This window comes from Acanthochromis polyacanthus, chromosome 17, assembly GCF_021347895.1.
Source record: "Acanthochromis polyacanthus isolate Apoly-LR-REF ecotype Palm Island chromosome 17, KAUST_Apoly_ChrSc, whole genome shotgun sequence".
Taxonomy (NCBI): domain Eukaryota; kingdom Metazoa; phylum Chordata; class Actinopteri; family Pomacentridae; genus Acanthochromis; species Acanthochromis polyacanthus.
Window position 1 is genome coordinate 37925920 of NC_067129.1, and position 12128 is coordinate 37938047.

The 12128-nt window shown below is 39.2% G+C and overlaps 1 protein-coding gene across 1 annotated transcript; it reads left to right on the plus strand.

Annotated features, from left to right (window-relative positions):
• Window positions 1-417: 417 nt before the first annotated feature.
• On the plus strand, window positions 418-9562 carry hpda (4-hydroxyphenylpyruvate dioxygenase a). The gene is made up of 14 exons (XM_022208653.2): window positions 418-493; window positions 707-733; window positions 1024-1086; window positions 1550-1654; window positions 1741-1783; window positions 1864-1946; window positions 3452-3541; window positions 3637-3743; window positions 5275-5352; window positions 6399-6561; window positions 6722-6793; window positions 6905-7027; window positions 7114-7230; window positions 9234-9562. Exons 1-14 carry the CDS (start codon window positions 491-493, stop codon window positions 9345-9347), a joined length of 1188 nt encoding a protein of 395 aa, XP_022064345.1. The 5' UTR covers window positions 418-490; the 3' UTR covers window positions 9348-9562.
• Window positions 9563-12128: the final 2566 nt, after the last annotated feature.

Genomic DNA, 12128 nt, shown 5'->3' on the forward strand with positions numbered 1-12128 from the left:
CTGTCACTGCATTTTTAATGACTGCAGAGCTCCAAGTTCAGTATCTCACATTCTGGATCATCATGGTTGTTGCAAGCCCTCATGAGCCTCAGTTACATTAGAAACAAAACATTTTTCTGTCTTTGTTTGCTTGTTCATATGAGGGGTTTGTTCTGTGTTTCACAGAAAACATCCCAGACTAGACTGACAGCACAGCATGTGTGCTTTGTTTTCTATTTCCTAAGGTTAATGTGTCCATGTTTCTACGATGACTGTGTCTCTGAGGACTGATTAATCCAAGGACTCAGGAGAGATGACAGAAGTTGATTTAGTGCTGCTGAACTTTTTAGCTAAAGTGCATGAGGAAGTGAGGAGGCGGACAGGTGGGTGTACATCCTAAAGGACCAATCACAGCTGGACGTCAGGTCAGTACTTATCTGCAAGCTGTCGTGCTGCGCACTGATTTTTGATCTGTCTCTTCTCTGAACTGAGACCCATCTGCAATCCCAGCATGGTAAGAGACTTCCTTGTCATCAGAAAGCATTGTGATGAGCAGATGTTCTTAGCTGTATGACGGAGCGGTTTCACAGCTGAGTAATTGTGGAGATAATAATTGTGGTTAAGAGCCAGTTAAGTCATTTTATAAATCTGAGATCTGTTGGCTGCAGGTCACACTGAGCGCTTGCTAATGAAGTTATAATAATTGTGTCTTATCTTTCCTTCTTAGACAAGCTACACAGATAAAGGAGAGAAGGTGAGATTATATATTTCTAAAAATTTTTAGAGGGCAGGAGTCTGTGGTGTCTGATGCAGTTTGATGTGTACAATGACAGTAGTTAGTTCTACAAAAAGGAATGATTGAATCATACATGAGTGCTTGAAAGATTCAGGAATAAATAAATCACTCCAGTCTTACTCTTAAAACTTGATATCATATTTAAAACAAAAAAAAATCTCTTTGAGTCACTTTGGTACTTATTACCTAAAGGATTCTGTAACTACTTTGCTAATTTTATTTTCTTTGTTGTACTTTTACTTTTTCAGCCTGCAAGGGGAAAGTTTCTCAGGTTTCATCATGTCACCTTCTGGGTCGGCAACGCCAAACAGGTCAGTATCCAAAACCTGCACACAAGACTGGGAATTTATTTTGTCATATGGGATATTTTCTTGGTTTCAGCACCAATGCAAAGGTTATCTGTATCATTCATATTGAAGTTCAGATTAAATTTTGAGATCCCAGAGGAATTGCATTTGAAAATTCAATGTTACCTTCATGTTTCTGTACTGTTTGTAGAGGTGATTGCATAACAACAAGCTATGTGAAGTCACTGTCCGCATAATTGGTGTCATTTTATGTTTTCATCAGTATTGGGACATACTGTAGACAAAATTATGTATCGCCTAATAGGTAAAAAAATGAAAACTGAAATTTTATCATGGTTCACTGAATTTCAATAAAATTGATTATGATTTGTGAAGGAGATAATAGAAATATATCTGACTGCCTTTCATGTAAAGAACTGTTTCTTCTAATCATTGTAACTACAGTAAGTGTCACTTCAATCACCAGGCAGCCTCATTCTACTGTGATAAGATGGGCTTCGAGCCTCTGGCCTACAAAGGTCTGGAGACTGGCAGCAGAGAGGTGGTTTCTCATGTCATCAGACAGGATAAGGTACCAAGTTTAACATCCTGAGTGTTTGAATTTAAACTATATCCATCTTCTGTATAAACACGACCACTCCTCCTCTCCCCTCCCAGATCATACTTGTGTTTCAGTCTCCATTAAATCCAGGAAATGAAGGTGAGGTTTCTCATCGGGACACCTGATACTGTATGAATGATGAAATTACTGTGTTTCAATATAACTTTGTCTGCCTGCAGAGATGGGAGAACACTTGATTAAACATGGAGACGGAGTCAAAGATGTCGCTTTCCAAGTTGAGGACTGTGATTTCTTAGTCAAGGTAACATTAATGGAGGATCAGTGTGTGTGACTTCAATGTGTTGAACGACTCGTGCGACATGTTACTAAAAAATTATACACTTACAGATAAACATCATTTTACAGAGCTGCACATTTCTATAAAGTGGTGGAAAGGGTAAGAAATATATCAAAGTAGAAGCACTACATTCAAAATTTTACACAAGTACAAAATTTTTCACATCCAAATACATTTAAAATCTAAAATTAGCTATTGTGCAGATGACCAGTTTCAGAATAATGTTTTTTATGTTATTAGTTTAACACTATTGCTGCACTAAAGTGTCCATCACTTTATTGTAGCAGCTGGTAATAGTGGGGTTATTTTGAGTAACTTTCTATCTTAACTCTCAAATGAGAGTTAGCAAATGACTTGCTAACATGTAACTATGATTCTTTTATATGCTAGAAGACACAATACAAGTCTCAAAAACACAGATTCAGACTTCCATGGTTTCATTTGGAACAAACCTGAAGAACAAGTCCTGCCAACTTGCAGGGTGGAGCTCCATATCATTCCTTTTCACCAAAATCAGTTTCCATTTTGAACAATACTTGCTGAAATACTCCAATTTGCAGTATTCAGCTTTACAGTATTTCAGCCGAGCTGTAGGTGAGCAGATGTGCTCAAGCTGCAGTGGGTGGGGAGAGGTGAAAAGAGAGATGCGTAGGCCTCATAGATCTGCACGTTCTACAAGACACAACAGTGTAGGAACAGAATATTTAAAGAGACGAAAACCTCTATATACATTAAACAGAGATGAGTTTTTCTAGGTTAAATCAACAAATTTTAACTTATCATATCCAATGATGAAAATCGATCATTTTTTGATCATGTTTTTGTAAATATACTTATTTGATAAATGCAGTGGAGTAAAACATATAAGACTTTCCTTTAAACTGTAGTAGAGTAAAACAATTAAGCAAATGAAGAAATTCCCTCAAAGATACCTCAAAACTTGTTCTGAACTTCAACATTTTTCCACAACTTTTAAAATAGTGTGATAAAATAAATAGAAATAATTGATTTGAGCTCCATGGCCTTCAAATTCCCTAACTTCTACTGGTTGTGTACCTGTTTCTTTCATCATAAAACAAACTCACATTTAGTAATATGTGCATGGTGCTCTCTTGTGTGTTGTAATAGGAGTAAAAATGCAAGCATTGTAACAGGTTCTACTGAAGTGCAGCCTTGAGGTTCAGCATCTCATTTGAACTCAGTCCAGGTCAGACTGAAAGTTCAGATAAACTCTGTGTCTGTCAGGTGGTTGCAGAGACACAGTCATTAGTGACATACTATGCAGGTCAATACTGCAGCTTATCAGCTTTCTAACATGCATCGGCGAGCATGTCACAGCTGCAACAGTGTATAGGAAAATATTCTTACTTCAGCCACTGGAGGGCTTCCAGGAACCATCTAGAGGCAGAAACACAGTAGTAGTGAGTTTGTGTTTTTCCAAACTGACTCCTGCACCCCTTCTCTGACAGACCGCCATGGAGCGAGGAGCTGTCATCATAAAGCAGCCCTGGGTGGAGCAGGACAGCCACGGGAGTGTCAAGTATGCTGTGATTCAGACGGTACATAAAGAGTGACTCACATTGGAAAGCCTCGTGGAAACACACTCCAGAAAGTGGAAATGAGTAATAATGTTGTGCAAATGTTTTGTCCGCAGTACGGAGACACGACACACACACTCATTGAGTACCTTGGACCCTACAAAGGCCTTTTCCTGCCAAACTACAAAGAGCCTCTGTTCAGGGATCCTCTGTTAGCCAAACTGTGAGTCTCTTACATAACACACCTTCTGCAATGAAACAGAACCAAAACACACTGCTAATAACATACAATTAAGGAAGTTCTCATTAAGATATGATAATACTAAAATATGATAATACTGACCCAATGTAAAAGGAATATTTGGTACTGAAATCATATTTTATTTGAGGTAAATAATCTAACCCACCACTATTAATAAAGGTAAAAGGTAAAGGGTCTGTATTTATATAGCGCTTTACTATACCTGCAAGGTACCAAAAGCGCTTTACAATAATATACAAATAACACTAGCTTTGTCAAACATATGTATAAATGTATATGCATATTCAGCCCGATCTCACGAGGATTCGTGAAACTGTCACGTAAGTTTTAGTTTCGGTTTCGTGCGCACCAACACGATTTCGTCATGTTTTTCGTGCCGCTCACCACGAAATGCGCACCAATGTATTTTAAACGGCGGACTTTTCGTGCCACCCAGAACGTATTTCAAACGAATGTGTGTATTATATTTTTAATGTAAAACCATGGCGAATCCAACGCTATATTTTGCATGACATCGTCCCTAACCATAACCCTAACCATAACCATAACCCGGTGGTACACTTACCTTTTTTTTTTTTTTTTTTTTTTTTTTTTTTTTTCCCCAATTTGCATAGGAATTTCAAGAATGTCCGGCGGCCGGCGGCCGCAAACGCGATCACACAAGCAGTATACGCCGATGGACAGCTTAGATCGTCATGAATCCGCTGGTATAAACCACTTTCAGCTGTGATTACCACAGCGGGTTTCGTTGTGAGCAACACGAAAAACATTTCGTGGTGAGCGGCACGAAAAACATGACGAAATCGTGTTGGTGCGCACGAAAAAGAAACAAAAAATTTACGTAACAGTTTCACGAATCCCCGTGAGACCGTGTTGGCATATTAGGAGTGCCCCTATCTATCTATCTATCTATCTATCTATCTATCTATCTATCTAGCTATCTATCTATCTATCTATCTATCTATCTATCTATCTATCTATCACAATTGGTCTATTGTTGCTGCAATTTATTGTATTTTAATAAGGTTGTGTCAGTTAAATAATGGTAAAATGTACAATGTTCCTGTAAAATGCAACATAACAGAGGTAGAAAGTAGAATTAAATTGTCTTAAAATTGTATTTAATTACAAAAGTTGTATAACTAGACTTATTTACTTTCCATTAATAATTTTCCCGTTATATGGATACTGGTATAATTTGACCTTTTTTTTTTTTGCCGGAATTTGCTTTAGAGAGTTGCTTTATAAATGTAGAGTTATCCTTTCCTGTGAAAGTCAGATAAAAATATGGACATTGATCAAAGACAAACATTTTACCCTGTTTTAACACAAAATAATGAATATGTGTATTTTGATCAAATTTCATCACACATGAAAATGTATTTAGAGTCAGTGAGGATCTGATGTATATCTCTGGCGTGGTCTCAGTTTTTTTCATTTCACTTCAATGGAAAAGTACCCATGCAGTGTTTTTCCCCCATTTTCTCTGTAGTCCACCAGGAGGTTTGAACTTTATCGATCACATTGTGGGAAACCAGCCAGATGACCAAATGGTGCCAATTTCAGACTGGTAAGACTCCTGTCTGAACTCACGTACACACAGGAGGAACAGCAGACACACACAGGGGCAAAAGGACAAGTAAACACTGCATAAACAGTTGCTGCAATACTGTCGCAGGGTGACTTTAGTGCACATATTCAGAAAGCAGGGAAAATATTCACATATTTTACTTAAGCAGAAGTAGTAACACCACACTTTAAAAGTACTGTTACAAGTACTGTTACAAGTACTAGTTCTGCATTGAAAATATTGCTTAGTGAAAGTGCATAAAGTAACAATGGTAAAAATATTTAAAGCCAAAAGATGTTTCCTGTATCTGCTATGCTATTATACTATAATATTAATAATCTAATTATTTCATTTCATTAGATCATTATTACTCGTGCATTAATGAAAAAAAAAAGATTTTACTGTTATAGTTGGCCGAGGTGGAGGTTTTTCACTTTGAGCTACTTTGTGTCCAACTGAAACTAATGATTATTTTCATAATGGACTAATTTATTAATTATCTTCTCAATGAATCAACTAATTGTTTGATCTCTGAAAATTAGGAACATTTAAGAACAGCTTTCACAGGCGCTTTACATAATGATCAATATCACTTTCTGTCAACTGGCTGATTAACTAGTTGACTCATTGTTTCAACTGTGCTTGTATGAAGTGTTGGGTAGTTCAGTGAATTACACAATATTTTATTTTGTAAGATCTTTAAATGTTTTGTGTGAAAAAATACTAATTTGTAGTTAACTAAAATAACTAAAGTAACTGAAGTTGTCAGATAACTACAGTGAAGTAAAACAAGAAATATTTCTCTCTGAGATGTTGTGAAGTAAAAGTAGAAAGCGTTATGGAAAGAAAAATTAAGCAAAAGACATGCACCTTAACTTTAAAATGAAAAATAATACTTGAGTCAATGTACCTTGTGCCGTTACATTCCACCAATGCCAGCACTTGTTTTAATTACAATTAAAAATCCTGAACCAAAATGCAACGAACATGGTATGACTTGTTATTTTAGCTTATCATCACTTTTCTTGTTTGTGTTCAAATTCCAGGTATGAGAAGTGTTTGATGTTCCACCGGTTCTGGTCAATAGATGACAAGCAGATCCACACTCAGTACAGTGCACTCAGGTCCATAGTGGTGACCAACTACGAAGAGACCATTAAGATGCCAATCAATGAACCTGCCGTGGGAAAGAAGAAGTCACAGATCCAGGTGTGACCTCTCAGCCTATTTTCTCTGTTTCTCCCAGAGGTTTGTTCTGTAACCGGTTCTGTAACTCCAGCAGCCTGAGGAGCAGTTGTGCGAACTCTAAAGAGAATGTTTGTAGTAATAAAATATGTCTATTGAGTGTCCTGCTCTGATGTCCTGACAGGAATATGTGGACTACAACGGGGGTCCAGGTGTTCAGCACATTGCTCTCAACACAACAAACATTATTCAAACCGTGAGTCTCCCATGTTTTTTCATTATGATTAAACTTATACTTTAACCTACAGTTTCATGTTCTCAAGGCAGGTTTGAGATCCGACTTTTTCCAGTGTTTGTCTTCAAACAGATCGTGAACTTGCGAGCCAGAGGGATGGAGTTCCTCGCAGCTCCTGACACATACTACGACACCCTGAGGGAGAGCCTCAAAACTGCCAAAATCAAGGTGAAGGAGGATCTTGACTGTTTACAGGTGAGGAGATTTCAGTGAGACAGATTTTTCTAACAGTCTTCTTCTAATAAATACTAAAATATAAATCATCTGTGTTTTGTTTTTAGGAACTGAAAATCCTAGTTGATTTTGATGACAAAGGTTACCTTCTTCAAATCTTCACTAAGCCTGTGCAGGACAGGCCAACACTTTTCCTGGAGGTTATACAGAGGAATAACCATTTTGTAAGTGACCAGTTAGGCAATCTACTGGTTTAAGTGGTAAGCTGAGGGTAATTTTTGCATTTGTCTTTGCTGTGTTCATCCTGACACTGGTGAGATGGCTGGATTAACCTCTGGGTTGCTCAGTGGACAAGAAGTTGTTGTTAGGCACCTATTGACCCCCATGGTGTGAATTAGAAGGGAGCCAGAGGGAGCTGAACTCCTCTTAGGAAAACACAAGCTCTCCTGAAAACTTGATTTTGGGAGGGTACAATCATGTATCATGTGTAACTGTGGCCGGCATAATATCATGAAAAATTACTTTCTTGATACTAAACACTGTTAAACCAAACAGGAAAATAAGAAACTCTTCCCCTCAGTCAGCTGTCTTGTAGTCAGCATCAGACAGAGCTACAGAGCAGAAGCTAGAGTACAAATCTTATGACTGATTGGAATAAAGATAAATAAAAAAACAAATGAAAGCTTCGTGTGTACACAGTGTTCCTGTCCTCCTAAATGTTGTATCTGTCTATTTAAGACATTACAACAGAAAAATAAGTTATCTCCCCAAAGGACACGATGTAGTTCTCACACTGTTCATTCCTGCCATCGAACTGACCAGTACAAGAGAGCTGAAAAGACTGGTTCATTCATTTATTATAATGTATTTGTAATTCATCTATTTTTTTCAAGAGGCCAGATTCAGTGACACAAGCTTCTGGTGTGTAAAGATTTTCTAGTTTCAAGGTTTCAACTACTGTTTTTTGACAGAATATATTAATATCTTATTTTTCAGACATTTATTCTGTAAACTATCAGCTCACCATGAAGATAATTGTTGGTTACAGCATATCATGATGGAATAATGGATGCTCTGTGTATAAATTACTTAAACACAAAAAATTTAAGCTATAAAGACAATTTACAGCAACTTAGCTTAAAGAGCCCGTATCATGCGCGTTACGGGTTCATCATTATATTTTGTGGGTGCACTAGAATTTGTTCAAATGCTTTAGTATTCGCAGAACACTTTATTTTTCTCATACTGTTCATTTCTGTAGGACGTCTTTTCACCTTCCACGTGAAAAGCTTCATTTTAGCTCCTGTCTCTTTTAAGGAAAGATAACGTTCTGTAACTCCAGATCTATAAGTTTAGTGATGTAGCTCTAGAGGAAGCAGTTATAGTGAGAACGAAAGGGAAATACCTGTGAAGAATTTGGGCTCTTCAGTATGAAACCAGGTGTTGATGAGGTTTCTCTGCACTACTCGCACTTAATGTTTTATTTCAGTAGTGCAAATTTCTGACAAATTTGTAATTAATAATACTAAGACTAATGGGGCGCCTGCAGGGGCTGGAGCCCTTGGAGACTTGCCTACTTTGCCTGGTTTGTAATGCAGCCTTGGTATTTACAGGCCTGCGGTCCTGTTTCCCACCTTCACCACCTCACAGAAGGAGAAACAGCAGCTGGAACACCTGTTTGCTGCTCCCACCTAGTGAGAGCTGTGGAAGAGCAGCCCACTTGTAAAAGCTCAGTAAATCTATCAGAGATACAGATTAAAAGGCTGCCTGCTTCACAGCAAGGGAGATCTTTGGATTGGGTTGCACCCCGTGGCACTAACTTTTTAACACCTAGCACCCATTCTGCCTGTCAGAACACGCACTTTTTGTCACTCTCCAGAGTCCACAGATGTGAATACGATGCATGAAAGTGAGAAACCGAATCAGAACCACATGAAAGAATCTCTCAGAGGAACCACCAACACTTGATCTTTTGATTATCTATGAAAATATTTACATGATTAATTTGAAAGCTCCTGGTGCAGCGCAGCTCCCTGTCAGAGTGTGTGTGTGTGTGTGTGAATGTGTGTATAGGGGGGATACTTATCTGCCGTTTGTGATCTGACATCAAAGTGTTAAACACCCCAAATTCCATCTGACAGAGGATCCCCAGAGCCATAGCAAATGACACAGAAGAAGGCAGATCTTTGGGTAATTATCCATTTGTGTGTGTCTGTTCTCTCTCCAGGGCTTTGGGGCAGGAAACTTCAAGTCTCTCTTTGAGGCCATTGAGAAGGACCAAGACGCCAGGGGCAACCTCACTGTGTTGACACCTGAAGGGAAGGCCAAAGCTTTCTACTGATCCTCCAACTGCTGCTGCCAAACCACACACCGAGACTGTTATATATGGCTGTGCATTTCACAGGCCATCAGCGGCTTCCACCACAACTGAAATGTATCAAACACAAATGCAGAGTGTTGAATGTCTGCATGTGACAAGCTGCAAATGTTATGAGATATGCTTTAAGCTGTCAGTAGATTGCACAGTGTATGGCTAAATAAAGAAACTCATGTTGGTGTGGGTTGGCAAGTGTGTTTGGGAAACGAAGGTATGAATATTTGACACTTACTTGCTTTCTACTGGAGAGCTACAGGAGACAATTGGCACTGCTCTCATCTCTTTGCCCTAAATTCTGAAGCTGCAGCCAGAAAACAGCTGACTTACTTGAACACAATGACCAAGAAAAGTGGAAAACAGCTGGATTCAAATGTGTGAATCTGTGGTGTTAATTAAACACAGAATGACCTCAAGTAACGTTCAGACTGCAGTTGGAGTCATTACCTCCTCTGCATCACATCATTCAAATCTGTGAAATCTCTCAAATTCTGAAAAACAGACTCAGTTTCAGAGTTTCAATGCATTACTAGAGATCACATTCATTAAAGTTTATGTAACATTGTGCAGTGATTTTGGAGGTTGCATAATTACAACACCATCACAAATTAAGATACTGGATTTTTTAAGACTAATTTTAAGGTTTGGGGTTTGGTTTGCAATTCTTCACTAAAAAAAAGGAAGCATTCAGCACATGATTACTGTATCGTAGCTCACATCTAGTTCTCTCTGCCATAAGGTCTCATGTTGCGTCATCAGCAGTCTTCTATACATTTTGTTACTATCTTCAGGTGTTGTATAAACAATATCAACAACAGTTGATAACTTGGGGTCTGATTTCTCCGGTTATTCATTTATTTTTTTGTAAAAAGCTTCTTAGATTGAAAATATAATTTACTGTCCTATACAATATGATATACACTATATCGCCAAAAGTATTCGTTCACCTGCCTTGACTCGCATATGAACGTAAGTGACATCCCATTCCTAATCCATAGGGTTCAATATGACGTCGGTTCACCCTTTGCAGCTAGAACAGCTTCAACTCTTCTGAGAAGGCTGTCCACAAGGTTTAGGAGTGTGTTTATGGGAATTTTTGACCATTCTTCCAGAAGTGCATTTGTGAGGTCACACACTGATGTTGGACCAGAAGGACTGGCTCTCAGTCTGCGCTCTAATTCATCCCAAAGGTGTTCTATCGGGTTGAGGTCAGGACTCTGTGCAGGCCAGTCAAGTTCATCCAATCCAGACTCTGTCATCCATGTTTTATGGACCTTGCTTTGTGCACTGGTGCACAGTCATGTTGGAAGAGGAAGGGGCCAGCTCCAAACTGTTCCCACAAAGTTGGGAGAATGGAATTGTCCAAAATGTCTTGGTATGCTGAAGCATTCAGACTTCCTTTCAATGGAACTAAAGGGAATGTCATGGTTTCTCTTAGATGTGCCGAGGTTGAATAACACGTCCGGTGACACTGTTGCTTTTAATATGATTTTATTATAAAAAGACAGCATCTGAACAGCTCCCATGGTTTGCCTGTGGAGGTTCACAGCCAATACGAACATCTCCCAGAATGATGGGCTAGTGGTCATTTTATACCCTTCTGGTGAAGGATATGATCTCAACATCTGACGACTGTGGATTCTGTAAAGCGTCTTGAGACGATTTGACTGTAATTGACGCTATATAAATAAAATTGAATTGAATTGAATTGGTGATAAACAGGATGCACCCCTAAATCAACATAGCACAGAGTTTCTCGTCTAGGATAACAGAAGGCACTCACTGATATCGGTCCATGCATGGAAACCTAACGTAACATATGGCTTCCTTCAATGACAGGCCCCACGTCATTTTACAATCTCCCAGACACAGAAGTCACTTTAACATAAACATTACCAAACCAAAACAGAAACACACATCTCACATCAGAGACCACCTGCTTGCATAGGCAAAAAGGAAATGTATGTTTTCCCACAAGTTACTGGTCAGATACTACAACAGACAAAACAGATTCCATTCTGCTAACTTATTGAGTAATACATGTCAGATCAGATACTACAGGAGCAAGCTCAGCTCCTGAAAAACAACCCCACACCATAATCCCCCCTCCACCAAACTTTACATTTGGCACAATGCAATCCAATAAGTATTGTTCTCCTGGCAACCACCAAACCCAGACTCGTCTGTCAGATCGTCAGATGGAGAAGCGCGATTCGTCACTCCAGATAAGGCGTCTCCACTGCTCAAGAGTCCAGTGGCGGCGTGCTTTACACCACTGCATCCAACACTTTGCATTGCACTTGGTGATGTATGGCTTGGATGTAGCTGCTTGGCCATGGAAACCCATTCCATGAAGCTCTGTGCGCGCTGTTCTTGAGCTAATCTGAAGGCCACATGAAGTTTGAAGGTCTGCAGTGATTGACTCTGCAGAAAGTTGGTGACCTCTTGGCACTATGCGTCTCAGCATTCGCTGACTCCGCTCCATCAGTTTACGTGGCCTACCACTGGGTGGCTGAGTTGCTGTCGTTCCCACACACTTCCACTTTCTTATAATACAGCTGATAATTGACTGTGGAATATCTGGAGCGAGGAAGTGTCATGAGTGGATTTGTTGCACAGGTGGCATCCTATCACAGTTCCACGCTGGAATTCACTGAGCTCCTGAGAGCGACCCATTCTTTCACAAATGTTTGTAAAAGCAGTCTGCATGCCTAGGTGCTTGATTTTATACACCTGTGGCCATGGAAG

What these genes read in the sequence shown, in the direction of transcription:
- hpda (XM_022208653.2), top strand. An exon ending in ATGGTGCCAATTTCAGACTG is followed by an intron (nt 5,353 to 6,398) that starts GTAAGACTCCTG and finishes TTCAAATTCCAG; the next exon opens with GTATGAGAAGTGTTTGATGT. An exon ending in CAACAAACATTATTCAAACC is followed by an intron (nt 6,794 to 6,904) that starts GTGAGTCTCCCA and finishes GTCTTCAAACAG; the next exon opens with ATCGTGAACTTGCGAGCCAG.